The sequence below is a fragment of the Staurois parvus genome, unplaced genomic scaffold, assembly GCF_062004578.1.
Source record: "Staurois parvus isolate SC_StPar_1 unplaced genomic scaffold, SC_StPar_1.0 ptg000409l, whole genome shotgun sequence".
NCBI classification, from domain to species: domain Eukaryota; kingdom Metazoa; phylum Chordata; class Amphibia; order Anura; family Ranidae; genus Staurois; species Staurois parvus.
The window spans coordinates 1080023-1097582 of NW_028318205.1; the positions used below are offsets into that span (position 1 = coordinate 1080023).

A 17560-nucleotide genomic window follows, 5' to 3' on the forward strand; every position below is an offset into this window, starting at 1 on the left:
CATGATTGGTCCGGTATCCACCCCCTCCTGTAGTTTTCTACAGACAGCCTGTAGTGGTTAGAGCTGTTGGGGTCCTCCCACAGATCTACTCTCTGCACAGGCTATGTACAGTACAGTGATTATGTCACTGCTACTTTTACAAGGTTGTGTTTGCAAAGACATTTGATGCACACAAAGTTGATTTATATCCTTTGTGGCTATTGAGGAATATAATTCAAGGAATGTCTGTGTGCCCACAATTCAACTTTAAAGTAAACCTGATTTGGCATAAAAGAATTTTCAGGTGACATGAGTGCTAACATGCATGCACCTTGTGGTTAGAATTGTTAGTCTCTGTTAGAAGCTTTCCTTAACCTAATACTTAATATCTTCTTATTAACAGTACTAACATAAGTATGAATGAGTTGGATCTTAATAGAATAATTGAGTTATTATATTTATATTTGTTCTAGATTGGGAAAAGTAAGTGATTAGACTTCATAGTTTGTGAATTTATATATGAACATATATCTTGGGTTTCCTTTACATGCAAGCCACATATGGTAGCAATTGGTCTACCATCCTCCCCCATCTATGTAAGAGATAAAGTTACACTCAGACTTTGAGAGAAGTAGGCTGGAGGGTTTGTTATATATATATACATCTGTTTCCAATTATCTTTGTGGGACTACAAGTATATCAGCCCATTTTGAGGAAAAGGTGGGGGCTGGATTGCTCATTTAAGAGTTGAAACAAAGACTTTTTATGCTCACTTTGCTTGCAGCCTTGATGAGACACACACACACATACATACATATACATATATACAATCTTATTATCAAGAACTTAAATATATTTTTTGGACATTATTTAAACATTCTGTATGCCAATATTTTATTTCTAATTTTATGCAACGTTATTATTAAATCATCTTTTTGAGTAATTGCAAGAAGTGGAAGGACTTTCTATTTGAACATTTCTCATCAATACAAGTTAATAAAATATCGAGACAATACGATATTTTACAGTGGCGAGCCTCCAGTTCGATTCGTTTCCGCCGATCGCTTCTTTTTGACTTTTTTTCTCTTTCATCTTGCTGAGAGGGAAGCTGTTTGTAAGTCAACAAAATATGAAGTCAAGCTTTCAGGAGAAGTAAAGTCTGCAACAGATGAATCGTCGGCATAATCGAGAACCTACAAGCAGAATTGGTGAGAATTTTGCGCAATTGCAAGCAACGCTGTTCCTTGGTGATGTCATTTCCCGCCAAGAGAGAAAAGACGCGTTATGTAAAGAAAGACCTTCTTAATCGGTAAGTAATGGATTTTATTGATGAATTATCTAGAGAGAGTAAGTTAGAATTCAAGAATCTGTCTACATTTGCTAAAGATAATGAACTTTGGCGGTACATGTATAATGAGTGCTTACAGGCTAATAGTAAGATAGAAAAATCTAAGTTTTCCTTTAAGAAACTGAGCAAACAAATTAGAAATGTAATGAAGTTAGTTAATGTTTTTAACGCCATGATTTTTGATGTTCCTGAGACTGCTACATGTATAATGAAGCAAGATCAGAGCAGTGTATGTGCTAATTGCCAGATTTTGACTGAGCAAATAGATGATCTGCAAAGTGCAATTCAAACAAAAGACATTCAGTTATCTGACCTGCAGAATGATGTAAAAAGAATTTGTGTGAATACTAAGGCAGAGAAACAAAAATCTTTTGTACCAGAGATCCAGTCTATGGAAGGAGATCCTACCAATCAGGAAGAAATGTGTAAGAGAAAATTAAGGGATAAAGCTGCAAAACTTAATCTTAAAATCCTTGATCAGCTCATGAAAATTTTGAAGGATATGCCAGCCTATGATATGGACGCCGATGCTTTCTATAACATGGAGGTTTATGAAAATTTTTGTAATAATTTTTGTTTAAATCAGGAGCAAAGAAATTTTCTATTCTGTTTATGGCTCCCCAGTGTTATGGCATGTAGATTAATCAAAACGCCATATATTGAGGATGATGAGGAAATGCATAGCAATGCATCAGACCGACTACGTCAATTATTGAAATTTACTACTGGAGAGGAAACACCTTCTTTGGAAATCTTAGACTCCTTAAGAGCTACGATTAATGATGATCCTTTTGAATTTAAAAATAGATTTTCTAAAGTATACAAAATGATATTTAATTTAGACAATGAGACTCCTTCTATGGTAAATGCTTTTGTTAAAAAATTCAAGTATCTTGATCCAGCATCTGTTATTATTGCTACTGGAAAAAATGATTTAGATCACGCAGCCAAAGTTATTGATACAGTTAGGAGACAACTTAAATTAAACAATCAGAAGAAGGAAAGTTTAATTGTTCAAAATGGAGAACAGAGAGAGACCATGTGCTTAGCCACACCCAGTTATGATGATGAATACGTCACAGGCAGGACGAGAGTCTCAGAGCAGACAGGAAATATTATTTGTTTCTATTGTAAACGATTTGGTCATTTGAAAAGAGATTGTATTCATTATAAATTAGATTTACAAAGAAAAGCTTTGGAATTAGAAGACCAAAATATAATTTCTGAACAATCTGCTCCTCCATGTTCCAACAATAGTCTGTCTGAGTTGCCTTATGCCTCAGAAGTTAAAAAGATCAGTTCACTGAGAGTTAACAACAGCTTAAACAATATGGTAAACAGTGCTGTTGTCATTAATAGAAATGGTTTATTGCCATTGCCGAAATTTAAATCAGGATCAAATCGAGATTCTTCTTCTTTACTGTTGGAATATGTTGCTCCAAATTTATTGGATGAAAGTGGAAGGCCCAAATCAACATTAATTGATTCTTCCATGTACTGTAATGTTGGAAGTATTTGTACAGCAACTGCTGACATGTCTTCAGATCATAAATGGCCACATACAGGAACCAATCTTGAATTGGAACAATTGGTTATATCACATACAGATCTTTGGAGTCGAAGCAAAAATGATGTAGGTTTGTTTAAGGATTTTGATGTTGACATTGAAGGTAGAGACCCTAAGCCTCAACCTCAATACAAATTGCCATTAGAATCAATTAATCCAATCTCTTCCATTGTAGATGAGTTTTTACAGCAAGGTATTTTAAAGAAAGTACAATCAGTGGTGAATAATTGTATTTGGCCTATCAAAGTTGATAATTCATATTCTTTATCAGTTGATTTCAGGACATTGAACAAATGCATCACAAATAACAGATCTATTGTTCCTGATTGTAACATAATGTCACATCTGGATGCCAAGGCCAAAATATTCTCAGTACTTGAAATTGCCAATAGCCATTTGTCAGTACCCTTAGCTAAGAGTTGTCAATATAAACTTGCCTTTAGCTTCAACAAAGAAACTTATACATTCACAAGATTAGCTCCAGGCTTAGATTTAAGTGATGGGATTGTTCATGAGTATTTGGGAAAAATATTATCTAAATTCTCTAGGCCAGAATGTATTGTCCAGCATGTAGACAAGCTTCTCTTGTCTACACAAAATAGAACTGAACATATCACTCTTTTGTCTGAAATATTTACGTTGTTACAAACAGCAGGATTGAAATTGAATACAGAGAAAGTTCAGTTGATGAAAAGACAGGTGGAATTCCTTCATATGCAAATTAGTCATGGACAGAGACAGATGTTGCAAGAAAAAGTTAAAACTATTTCTGCTTATCCAATTCCAACAAATCGCAAGGCTTTGCATCAGTTTTTGAGCGAAGTAAATCATTGTAAAGATTTTATACCCAATTTTGCAGAAAAGTCTAGATCATTATTTGATCGTTTGAGACAAAAAGCTGGTGTGTTTGATCAATGGAATCAAACTGAGAAAGAAGCTTTTGAACTATTGAAATGGGATTTGCAGAATGCTACTACATTAAGTACTGTTGAGTTTTGTAGTAAAGTTCCTTTTGTTTTAGAAACCAATGTTTCCAATAATGCAATCTCAGCAACTTTGTCACAATTAAAAGACGGTAATCAGAAAATAATAGGTTTCTTCTCAAGAACTTTGACAAATATGGAGAAAAACTTTGATGCACATATGAAAAAATTGTTAAGTGTTTTCTTTGCAGTCAAAATAACTGAATACATTGTGAGATCAAGTAAGATCATATTACAGACACCTGATTCATCACTGAAACTCCTAGAGGAAGATGGTTCAACAGACAATTATCGTGAAAAGTATCCTATATGGTACAAAACACTGTCTTCCAAACACATTCAGATAGAAGTAACAAAAAGACATTTTCAGGAAAACATACCAACACATGTTTGTACAGCTGTAAGTGAGAAGTTTGTACCTCATGTTTTCAACATAGGAACAGAGAAAAGTTTGAAACCAGTATGTATTACTGCAGATCAGTCTTACACTACAAGAAGTAAGTCAACACAAAAAACAGCTACGCATATTTCCAATTTTATAGAGATAAGATCAAAGGCATGATCCTTTGTCATCTCTGGGTTGATACAAAACCTTTCTTTGGTTTTGAAACCAAGGTTTTGAATCATGACCAATAATGGAGATGTAGCGTCCTGTTATATTTATTTTTGTTTATTTCAGGTACTTATATAGCGTTGTCAATTTTACTATTTTATATGTAGTGCTTTTTACATATATAGTACATTCACATAAGTCCCAAACCCTCAAGGGGTGTACAATTTAAGGTTCTTAACTCACAGTCATACATACACATACTAGGGCCAATTTGGATAGGAGCCAATTCTCCTACCAACATGACTTTGGAGTGTGGGAGGAAACCGGAGTACCTGGAGGAAACCCACGCAAGCACAGGGAGAACATGCAAACTCCAGGCAGATGATGCCATGGTTGGGATTTGCATCAGCAACCCTAGTACTGTCAGGCAGAAGTGCTGCATTCTAAAAAGAACACTACAAGTCAATAAGAAGTGTTATAATCAAAATATGTCTTCCATGTCATAACTAGAAATGTTTGTGATTATGATATGTAATGTTAACAGATAAATGTAAGAGGATTAATCAATGTAAAATTATCAATGCCAAAATAATGATACTGCATTTCTGTTACAGGAAATGACCTAAGAGTAACTGTTAAAGGAAGAAAGTTCCAATATTTCTAAACCTTTCAGATGATAATACATTTTCCAAGAAGGAAATTTATTCTGGAAGAAGCTTTGCAACAAGAATTTCATTCATCATTGTTTTTGTTGTTCTTTTTATGTTCAATAAAGTTATTTTAACTTTACAGAGTGCTAGAAGAAGACAAGACATCTCAAGGCATCTCATAGAGGAAGAACTTATAAAACAATTGACTTTTGACTACTGATGAAATAATTCATTCATCATCAGATATATTGGTTTTTTTTGTGTGTACATTTTATTTTGACATATGTTTACTATATCAAGATGAGATCAGTTTTCACATGAACATTTGCAATCACACACTATGTATTTTCAGAAGTGAAAGGGTTAAACTTTTGTTACAACAGAGTCACGCTAATTAGTCAGAACATCTGTTGTTAATTAAGCTAGAGATACGTTTTTCTAAGGTACATATAAAGAAACATAGGCAAGCTTTACATTGTTATATGTATGTTTTAAAAAAAAAAAAAATCATTTGATATACATGTATGGATTGAAGCTACGGAACATATGTTATGTTTAAATGTTGATAAGGTAATTTGAACAATGTATGGATTATAGAATTGTGTGCTACACACATTTTGGAGGGAAAATATGAAACATCTATTTTTTAAGTGACATATTGTAAAGTATTGTACTATAATGTTACAGTTATACATTTATTAAGGGGATGAATTATTTGGTAAAAGGAAAATAATAAGGGTAAAAATATTTTTATGTGATACATAACAAAAGGTTTATCAAAGAATTTGTTTTCCCATTATAGAATCAAATTGAAGATAAGTTCAGATCAATTATTTTAAGATCCAAAAACGCATGAATGGATACGAAAGTGACGAGAATGTGTATAAATGGATTAAGATAAGGAAAATGATTAAGATTCGATAAAATCGATCATTTTGAGAGGGAAATGTTAGAAGCTTTCCTTAACCTAATACTTAATATCTTCTTATTAACAGTACTAACATAAGTATGAATGAGTTGGATCTTAATAGAATAATTGAGTTATTATATTTATATTTGTTCTAGATTGGGAAAAGTAAGTGATTAGACTTCATAGTTTGTGAATTTATATATGAACATATATCTTGGGTTTCCTTTACATGCAAGCCACATATGGTAGCAATTGGTCTACCATCCTCCCCCATCTATGTAAGAGATAAAGTTACACTCAGACTTTGAGAGAAGTAGGCTGGAGGGTTTGTTATATATATATACATCTGTTTCCAATTATCTTTGTGGGACTACAAGTATATCAGCCCATTTTGAGGAAAAGGTGGGGGCTGGATTGCTCATTTAAGAGTTGAAACAAAGACTTTTTATGCTCACTTTGCTTGCAGCCTTGATGAGACACACACACACATACATACATATACATATATACAATCTTATTATCAAGAACTTAAATATATTTTTTGGACATTATTTAAACATTCTGTATGCCAATATTTTATTTCTAATTTTATGCAACGTTATTATTAAATCATCTTTTTGAGTAATTGCAAGAAGTGGAAGGACTTTCTATTTGAACATTTCTCATCAATACAAGTTAATAAAATATCGAGACAATACGATATTTTACAGTCTCCAATTAATTCTTACTTCACTGAAAAGACCCTGGATCCTAGGCCCAAATTATATATGGGACCTTGACTGCCGCTGATGTCAAGATGGTCCCTGCCCATCAGCGAAACCCACTTCCTATTAAATATATAATGTTGGAACTTCAGTGGAAAGTAGAAGTCTTGGCATTTGAATTTTGAAAGCCAGTGTGTGCAGCCTGAGCTTAGAATCCATGGGAAACAGAGATTGATTTCAAGAAAATACATATACATAATAATAGATACATGGACTTCAAAGAGAAGTTGGTCCAAGCATTTTTGGCCATACTTCTCTTCTGGGCCTCAATAGTACACTTACTTTTGCTCTACTGTGACCTAGAGTCAGTTAATAGTGGACTATTGCCTGTTATCGGCTGATGTCACAGAGATGCTCTTGGCTTTGGAACGATTCTGACCATATTTGTGGGATCCACCCAGCTGCCTGATAGACAGCTGAGAGCTGAAGCCTGCTGTGTCTGTCCCCTCTCTTGCCCAGCAATCCAGTGAGTGCTGGAAGGGCAGAGCAGAGAGCAGTGACTGACAGTCACCTCTCTGCTCTTCAAGCAGACAGAGAACTATGTGATCAGAAGTCATGTGACCAATCAGTTTTCTGTCTTAGAGCTAAAATGGGACAGCTGCAGCACCACCCCAATGCAGCATAGACATGAGTAAGAAGGCTTGTTTTTTATGTACCTAACCTTTCCTTTCAGCTTATGTTACCTTAAAATGTATTTTAGGTTACTTCAGGCTTACTTTAAAAAGGAGAGGAGAACTATCCATTACACCATTGACAAGTACTCGACTTTTTAAAAAACAACCGGTGTCTTGGTCCTTCCCTTCCACTGACATCACAGATACCATAGGGCCAGAGCAAAGGATTATACAATGGAGGAGTTAGCCATTTTTTTCTGGATAAGATCTTTATATCTATCATGTGCTGACTAAAATACCAAAAATCTTATTTTCTGGAAGCTTGGGGCGCTATAAAAAGTTTTCTTTTTCCTTTACTGAGAATAGTTGTCATTTTTCTAAAACTCTAATGGTGTATGTTATGTTAACATTTTGGATATAAATAGAACTTAGCAGGGTATTCTACAAGAGATACATATTTTATAAGCAGGTTTTACAAGTTTTCCCATTGTGGCCATTAAAATGTATCCGTATCACAGAAGGAAGATATTTCTGGCCTTCTGTTATGTTTTAAGATTCTGATTTTTTTCTGTTTTTACATATTCTAGTGGTTTTGTCATATTTGTAAGTGGTGAAGCCTTTTTTTTTTTTCAAAAGTAAAACATATTTTGGTCAGTATGTTATTGTTACTGTGTACAAGCATTTTACAATTTTTTTTTTCTAGTTTTAGACATAGTAGGGGAGGATAAGGATCCCTGTAAAGTTTATTGCTGTATATCAAAATAGTGCAGCGCTGTTGTATATGTGACTACCTAAATAAATAAATAAATCAAATATAATAAATCAATATGTATATGTGACTACCCAAATAAATCAAATATAAAAAATCAATACACAGAATATGTACACAGTGTTAAATAAAATGCCATGTGCAATAATATGAAAGAAAAATAAAGTCCCTTATTACATAGTTACATATTTAAAAAGAGGGATTGGTGCAGCGCTTGAATAAGAAAACATAAAATGAGTACTCAATACAAATGTCCTAAGCGTATATATAAAAGCAGAAAAAGAGAAAAACGAAAATAGAATACAATAGTACGCGATGCGCTATTCAGTTATTGATAACAAAGCACACAATTGTCCAAATTCCCATGTCAATTGCTATAAGGAATAAGTAGAATGTTGTGCAATCCGGAGGTAAAAATCCTTGAAACAAATAGAATGCGCACTCACCAGAAGTGCGTATAATATACGCATGTAGAGAGATATAATCTTCAAAACATCTCGGTCATCAAGGTTCTGGTCAGGTCGCACTCTACATCATTTTCTGTCTCACCGTAATCAACAGTTACCAGGGTTCATCAAACAGTATGAGCGTCAGAGTTCTCCTTGGTCCAACCAGGCACTGTGGGAGATGGTGCTCTCAAAGAGAGCCCAATAAGGGACGCCACATAGTGTGATGTTGTTTTGACACAAGTTTATTGTCAAAATAAGGCAAAATAAAAAGTGTTACTGACCATAAGGAATAGTTGGCCACATGTGGTGGCTAGATGTCCATGTGCTGTAGCCCCACTGACGCGTTTCGTGCGATGCACGTTCTCAAAGGGTGCAGGGCTCTTTTTTTCTATTGTTCATTGAAAGGTTGGTTGGTTACCTTTTTTTGGTGTTCTAGCAGCTTGCAAAGACATTTCTGTAGCGCTTGCTATACTTTTTATAGCAAAAGCATAGTTACATAATTAGTCTGGCTGAAAAAAAACAAAAGTCCATCCAGTTCAACCAAAAAAAGAAAAAAAGTTATATTCCTATACCCACAGTTGATCCAGAGGAAGGCAAAAAAAAACTCCAGCAAAGCATCATCCAATTTGCTTCTGCAGGGGGAAAAATTCCAGGAGAGAATAAATTCAGTTCCTCTAATCTTTCCTCATAGCTGAGCTCCTCCATGCCTCTTATCAGTTTGGTTGCCCTACTCTGTACTTTCTCCAGTTCTCCAATGTTCTTTATGTGAATTGGTGCCCAAAACTGAACTGCATATTCCAGATGAGGTCTTACTAATGATTTGTACCGGGGTAATATGATATATCTCTCTCTGGAGTCTATACCTCTTTTAATACAAGAGAGGATTTTGCTCACTTTAGAAACCGCAGCTTGGCATTGCATGCCATTATTAAGCTTGTGATCTACCAGAACTCCCAGATCCTTCTCCACCATTGATTCCTGCAGTTGTACTCCCCTAGTATGTACATGCAATATTATAAGAAAATGTCCTTTAAATGCTGCATAAAGTGACATGTGCAATAATCTAAAATAATGTCCTTCAAGTGAAAGTCCAAAAGAAAATATGTTTGGAGAAATTCCAAAATTTTCTAGATCCAAATCGTGTTACTCCTCTGTGCAAAATCCTCCCCCATTATGCACTCACCAGAAAATGTGCCGGTGTTTAGCCTATTATACAGCAAACTCAGAAGCTCTGTCTCTCTCTCCTTGAAACCACTAATGACATGACCAAGAGCCTGAAAAGAAATGCTCACTACACGGAGCCAATTTATTACTTCATTTTAGATACAAATGCCCAAAAATGTAGGTAGTAGCAAAGCAGCAGTGATCACTGAGACTCTGTACCTGCACTCTGTCTTCTGCATGGAGAGCTCTGCTTCAGTCTTCACTCTTCATTCACCATCCTCAGATTTTTCTGGCCTTCTCCACTCCCTATATACAGCATGTCCTTCCACCACACTGTATGAAACGCACACTGCTTCCTGATCACATGGCCCTCAGTTTATTGCTGTCTTTGTCCTCACTAGGTGGATTATTCCACTCTAATACACCTAGTAACCATTGTCACCAAGGCAGAAAGTGATGGACAATCAAAAACAAAAGACAAGGGTACATTTTCCAATCAAAGAACTTGTTCCTGCAACTTCAGTATGAAGGAGGGGAAGTTCCATTAACATTGCAGAGGTTCCTATCACTTACTTCACTGAGACATGAACTAAAGGGAGATCTTCCTAACCCTTCCTTACTCTGAATATTAAACCCCAAACAAATAATGTGCTATATTGCAGCTTACCAATCATTAGAGCTGGTGGCTGTATCAGTTTTCCTTTTTTAGGCTTTTTCACTCTATTTTCACCTGGTGATCCTGCCAGTAACACACCTCCTGAATTAGAGTGCCCCCACTCTGCATAATGTTTGTGTGGTTTTTTTTTGGGGTGGGGGGGTAAAGGTTTTCAATAAATAAATTAAAAATGATCATTGTAAGCACCCCTGTCAGTGGTAAATGGTTTGTCTCAAGACTTTAATTGCTACATATGCAGGAGAGCATCTTCTGTTGTAAAACAACAGACTTATTGCCAGGATCACCAGATAAAAATAAAGGAAAGACAGCCTAAAAAAGAAAATGAATGCATACACATCATACAAATTAATAAGCTGCAATTAATGGTTACTTTTGGGTTTAATGCCATTTTGAAATATAACTAAAGGCAAACTTTTGGATAGAGTGGAGAGGGATTAGAACACCTATTAGGTCTTTATTGCTTCCTCTGCCCCCCATTTGGAAGATTCACCCACTCTATTTGTTCTGCTTACCATTATCATTGAAAGTGAAACTAAAATAAAATCTGAAATTTGGGGTTGTCTCCAGGACCGTAATAGAGGGGAAATCTTCCAATGGAGACACTAGTTCTGGTGACCTGGAAGGCCCCAAGGGATTACTTTAATTTGCAAGGATTTCCTCTCTATCCAAAATGAATAAAAATTTGCCTATAAATCAACTTAAACTGGCTCTGGCCTCTTCATCATTGTAGGATATCAATGTGTTCCTTCCACTTTCCTTTTCTATTGTTCAAGATCTGCAAGTTTTTCATTCAAATTTCATGTTTGCCTATGTATGAACTTTGTGAGCTTTAGGCCCTTTTCACACTGGCGATCCGATCAGGTCCACCTGTCATATTTCAGGCAGAACTGATCAGATGGTCCATGTATCCCTATAGACCAGTGGGTGTAAACGGACTTGTATCCATTTTACACCCACTAACCACCAATCCAGTCCACATAAAACAAACGGAAGGGGATCCATCCGTATTCATGTAGGCTGATCGGATCAGAGGTAGTCAGGTGTAAACGGACAGCTGTTCAATTTACAACTGACTGCCCATACAGCAGAGCGTCTCGGTCCATGTCCGCTCTGCATAAATTGAGTGGACATGGACCTGTCATCTGCCTGCTCTGCTCAGCAGGGGATCAGTGTACAGATCCCCATATGTGCAAAGTGCATATGCCCATTGTGAAATGTGCCTTAGAACTCAGTTTTACAAGTGGTCATGAGGTCCCCCAAAAACATTCTCATGTGCCTATCGGAATTATTTCTGAACCTTGCACAGGAATTACGTCTGAAGCCTTCCAGCATTTCAGCCATGTGCATGTTGTTCTCTGATATACTCTTTGTACAAATTCTGTGTTAGCTCCAAGTCTTGTAATAGAAGCATCAAGCTGCTGAAAAAATGAAAACGAGGCCAGAACAGTGTTTTATTTAAATCCACCACCCAGAGATTTTGCTTTTTACTTTAATACCTTGCTCTAACCTTATTCATGTTCTTGTAACCTTTGAATTATATTTCTTGACTTGAATTTGTAAGCAAGCAGCTGGCTATGCTCTTTCCACCAGCCAATCCCATCATTTTTATTCATGAGCCAAACTTGTCTTGATCCGAGTTTTGTGTCTGGGCATAGAGTAATCTCTTTTTTGTAGGTGTGCCTTCTGACCTCTATGCTTCTTTCTACTTGTTATTGCATTTGTTTCATTTCACTTAACTAAGAGATGCAAACGCATTCTTATACATACTGCAGAATACAAAGCACTATGAAAAATGTTTGAGACACCATGTCCTTATTCTATTAAATACACACACAGCAAGAGTTAGTAATTCTAGGAATAATGTAATTTATTTTTTCCAGATCAAGGAACTCAAGGCAAACATTTGCCAAAGTCAATTTAACTCTCCATAGTCTTTGATAATTGCTAAACTTATTTTAAACTGTGCTAATAGTATTAAAATATAGTAAATCTGCATTTTAGCATTAAACTGCTATAATCTACACTTCAGCTGAAATTTCAGATCGGATTCTCTGTGGAAATACTTGCATTGACTACTGAAAAAGTTAGAAAATTAGAATAAATGACTAAAACTGTCTAGTAGACTCTTTATAAACTGGTTAGAAAGACTCTCATCCTAAATCCCTACTTCAGCCAACCTTTTTTTAACCTCTTGGTGTTGATGGTATGCAAATATGTGGCCTCTCGTTGGGTGGGCATTGTAAAAAAAACAGGTGATGACAGCGCACAACCTGCACGCTCCCAGCACAGTTACTGGCACCAATCACAGTGGTCACAATAAACCCCGCCTCCCATCATCACAAACCCCCTAAAGCGGCGGGAGGCGCATTGCGAAGGAGTTAATTTTGCCTAGATACAGAAGTGTTATAACCGCTGTTAAGTTTTATTGTCATCTGTGACCCCCACTGGGAGGATTTTACCTGACTAACTGTTTTTGGTCAGCTGCACAAACAAAGTTGTCGTTTTTAAATAGGGAAGGTTGGACCTTCTGCTATTTTTAATTGCTGTCTATGTGACGTTGTATGATTCTTATACACTTTTTGTCCAATCACTAGAATGAAAAGTTAGGGGAAATCTATCAGATAGCAATAAACTATAGACAAATATTCTAACTTCTTCTTACTCTATCACAAAAAGAAAAAAAGTTGAAAATGAATAAATTACAAAATGTATCTCCACAATATGTCGTGCTTACTGGGGTCAAATTTCCAGTCAACTAGTCTTAAAGATGAATTTCATGCAGATATATAAGATACAAGTTAATCAAGTTAATGCATCTGTGTAATTATTAATACACACTTTTGCAGTGGATATGAGCAACCTCTGGCAGGACCTAAGGCCAAAAGTTCCACATGTGTTGCCATGGAACTGTGCTAGGGTTTGCGACTTGCGAAAATCCATGTTATTAAATGCTGTTTTCCAGTAATATAACTTAAACTACAACCAGTCTTGGTGTGCCTCATTTGGTCACCATGCTGCTATGAAGTGAGTGGGAAAGTTCTACTGGTGTCCCTTGGCTGTCAGGCCTGAGAAAGGTGAGGCCAGTGTCTGGAGGCCCTGGGAGTGAGGGGCCAAAGCCGTGCAGCCAGGAAGGTGGAAATGGGGTCGGTCTCTACCTGCCACCCATACATCTGGTAGAGTCGTTGGGCAAAGAATCACATTATCTGGAAGGTCAGTGTACATTTGAGGTTGTCTCAAATGCTTGCAATGGCTACGTGCGAGGAAGCACGCCAACCTCCAACACATGGTGGTTCAGAATAACTGCAAATGTTACGGAACTGCAGCAGAGAAAAATCAGGTTCCCTCCCTGCCAGACAAGACTGTGATGTGCAGTAGAGCTTTGTAAAACCCAGGACTGGATAAACAGACATACAGATTCTTTGGTAAGTAAAATAGCCCTCATATTACTATTAATATATTATTAATGTCTTTTTTTTTATTTCATCAATATATTCCCTCTGTGTACGTAGCTGTTAGCCTGAAGTACAGACAATTGTGTATATCGTTTTAGGAAAGCTTCACTGTGTCAAACTGGAGGATGTCCTGTTCCACTGCCTACCCTTGAGTTACCAGTGATTTAAAAAAAAAGACATATGGATGTTTGCTATACAGGGTATAATACAGGGTATTATTTTACTGGTTGCAATATCAACCCTGAATGAAATACAACAAGACAGATTGCAGTTGTGATTCTGTCTGAAGATAAAAAGCCACCCACCAATGAAAACTTGTACTAATGCAAATTTAACAAGCAGGTAAATACATACAAACATAAAGTAAACAGATATACAATAAAATACAATAAAAATACACTTCTGAACTAATTCATTTTTTTGAATGAACATAATTTTAGGTAGTAAAAGTAATGACATCCTCCCCTTAATCAACCTCTTAGCGTCTGCAATTGTTGAACAATAAAAGGCAAAAAACAAATTATGAAAATGATCGTAATGTTAAAATCTAACCTGAGATTGAACTGTGGAATGAAGTCTCGGTAGTCTGAAAAGTTAAAGTTATGATGTTTGATACTAGCCTATAATTATTCTGTAAACCAGACAATTACATTTCCTCCAATGTCCAGAGAAAATGGAAAATCCAGAATATCATTAAATGAATAGCATTTAAATATATTATTCAAAGATCGTTACAGCCACATTTTTAGACAACCTTAAAAATGTTACAATCACAAATGAATTAATAGAAATGTTACCGTCATTGCAAACCTAATTAACATGAACACTGGTTCCATTATTTTTTATAATGTGTTTGTGCAGTAAAGGGAATTGTATTTAGTCTGTTATTATGGTTTTATTGGACTTACATTATGGCTTTTATATTATGTTCTCTTTGAATTTTTGCATTAGCAGCTGACCTAATGCATAGTGATCTATGTGTTCTAATCTTTACTAAGTTGCTCCATTGGAATGTCACATCCTTGGCTTTACAATAATTTGTTCACAGCAGGTTTTATATTTCTTTTTCTTCTTACTTCAAGGACATTGAACTATTGCTTTCACTGGCCTCATTTCTTCACATGAATTAATTAATTACTTCAGCTCTTCATTCTGTATCAATATAGGAACTTGTATCAAACAGAGAACAATAAATTGTGGGTCAGTGGGAGTGTGCTATGGTGCAGTGAATATGTGAAACCTATGTGGAGTTGAAGTAAAAACTTCAATATTTTGGATAAAGTTTTTACTACTATCTGTGGCTCCATTTGAGCCTGATTTCTAGTGAAAACGGTTTCACCAGACAGAGACTAAAAGAACAGAAACACAGAGAGAAATCCAAATCCTGTTTTACTAGTACAGAAAGGGGGGGACTAGAACCCCTCTAATTTTTTTATTGCTGTCCATGTCTCTGCTGCATATTTATTCTCTGGTGAAACCCTGTTGTCACTTTGACAGTAACTGAATGCAATAAACCTTCCTCCAACATCAGAAAATGAGAGACAACCTGGATGGAAGAAAATATTCAGCATACTATGGTAATAAGTGGGCGTGGCCTAAAGGACCATGGTTAAATATAGACTAAGCCTACTCCCAGTGCATGCTGCCCACAAAATAATCCTTACCTGTTGTAATATAAGTGAAAGTTTCACAAACACAAATAAACCTAAAAAACAAAACTGATTATGGACAGATAGCTGAGCCTGCCTTAACCCCTTTGAGCCTAAGGGTAAAACAAATCTTAGGGCCTAAACACAATTTTGCAACTTTGACATGTGTTAGCAAAATCATACATATCATCACAACTACTTTGTGCTTCCAGGTGTATTGTACCTTATTTTTTTCAGGACAAATTGGGCTTTTATTTGGTCATAAATGGTAATGGATATCTCCTGATTTTTTTTTATTACCAAAGGAAAACTGGCCAAAAGTATTAAAAAATATATATATTTTTAAATTTTGCTGTATATTTCTTGCTGCTATCATAATCTATCACCAAAGAACAACCCAAAATAATTTCTCCTGCTCCTGACAATCGCAGAGATACCACATGTGTGTTTGTTAGTTGTTGTTTGTACCCATAGTACAGAACAGCAACAATAGTGTGCAATTTGCTTTTTTTATTCTGCCACTAACTGACACTGATACTAATTTTGTATTTTTTTTTTTAAATCTTGACCCCCCCCTCCAAAAAAAGAAAACCTGACCCCGACCCTTGACCCTGACCTTTGACCCTGACCTTGACCCAAACACTAACCCTGGCACAGACCTAGATCAAACCTCGATCTAGGTATTTTTGTTTATTTTTTTTTAATTATTATTTATATTCATTTAGTTATTTATTTTTACACATACTTGTTTTTTTCTCTCTAAAAGGGCAGAGATAGATACAATGCATCTCTCTCCTCCATTCAGAGAGAGAAAACAAGGGAGGGGGGGTGTTTCACAGTGACTGATCACTGTGATAGACAATCAGAGGCTATCACAGTGATCAGGTGACCCGGAATCAGGAGTTCCAAGTCCAAATTGTTAGAATGGGACCCAGCAATCTCAGTGACACCCGGAGTTTGGGCTGGGAGCACACCATGCTCCCAGCAAAAAGACAAGTTCGCAAAGACAGGTTCCCCATGGGAAAAAGCCAGATTCTGAGAGGCAGATTCTAATTTGCGTACGGTCGGCGTCAATGGGTTAAATAAAAAGTTCATTAAAAGATACATTTCTGATTTAAAAAAAACCTAACCTAAATACTCTCCTAGGTGGATTCAGCATCGGTCCAAGCTGCATGTGTCAGCGTCCATGACCAAGAGCTGAGTGATCAAAAAACGCTGATCACTCAATTCTGGATCTATTGTCTCACTCAGTCTCACTGGAGTCCCAGGCTGTGGAAGGGGTAGGAATGACAGGCTCAAGCTCAGGTGGAACAAGCTTCCAGTCAGGCATCTGGATAGATTTTGACCTAAAGTTATGATCCCCCCCGAGTCTGAATCGGCTCAGTATCAGTAGCAAGTGGGAGTTAAAAATGCCTGGCATGAGTAGTTAATAGTAGAAATTAATGCCTGGAATCGATGGTCAGTGGGAGGAAGATAAGTCTTAGTGTGGGTGGTCAGTGGGAGCAAATGTCTAAGAAAAAGGCAGGTGTAAGTGTTTGAGGGGGGGACATTGGTGTCTTGTGAGGGTTAGGAGCGCATCATCGAGAGAGAGCATGTTGTGTACATGTGCATCTTCTGGAACAGGAAGCATGCTCGCTGCTGTGGTGTTAAGGGCGAGTGCCAATGGCTACCATACTCTATTTCCTGCAATAGAGACAGGGCATGTCAACAATGTACTATATGGGCCAGGCTGCATGGGGGGGCAGAAATTGTCTACTGGTATGACTCTGCATATACCCATATTTTAACTGGTGCCCCTTAGCACACTGGAAGGAAGAAGAGAATAGAATGTAAAAATGAGCTGTTAAAAAAATTCTTGCATGCTGTACATGACAGATGTGGGGAAGATTATTGTTTTATTACAAAAGTGGATTTACACTTTAATATGAAGTGAAAAACTATCCAGGTGTTGACTAATCTTTCCTAACTGACTGAATGTGAACAAATATAAGGCAAATTGTTTCCCTAACACTGTAGAGTAAATCCTGGCAAAT

At 36.4% G+C, this 17560-nt stretch overlaps 2 protein-coding genes and 1 long non-coding RNA gene across 4 annotated transcripts in view; all 3 read left to right on the forward strand.

The window, feature by feature from the left end:
• SNTG2 (syntrophin gamma 2) overlaps nucleotides 1-17560 on the forward strand; it is a 618654-nt gene that overhangs the window by 222984 nt on the left and 378110 nt on the right. The window lies entirely within an intron of this gene.
• On the forward strand, nucleotides 341-6615 carry LOC149455036 (uncharacterized). The gene is made up of 2 exons (XR_016314118.1): nucleotides 341-1288; nucleotides 5045-6615. It is a non-coding gene; the product is annotated as an uncharacterized LOC149455036 (long non-coding RNA).
• On the forward strand, nucleotides 1296-6615 carry LOC149455037 (uncharacterized). The gene has a single exon (XM_089686705.1). It carries the CDS (start codon nucleotides 1296-1298, stop codon nucleotides 4437-4439), a length of 3144 nt encoding a protein of 1047 aa, XP_089542831.1. The 3' UTR covers nucleotides 4440-6615.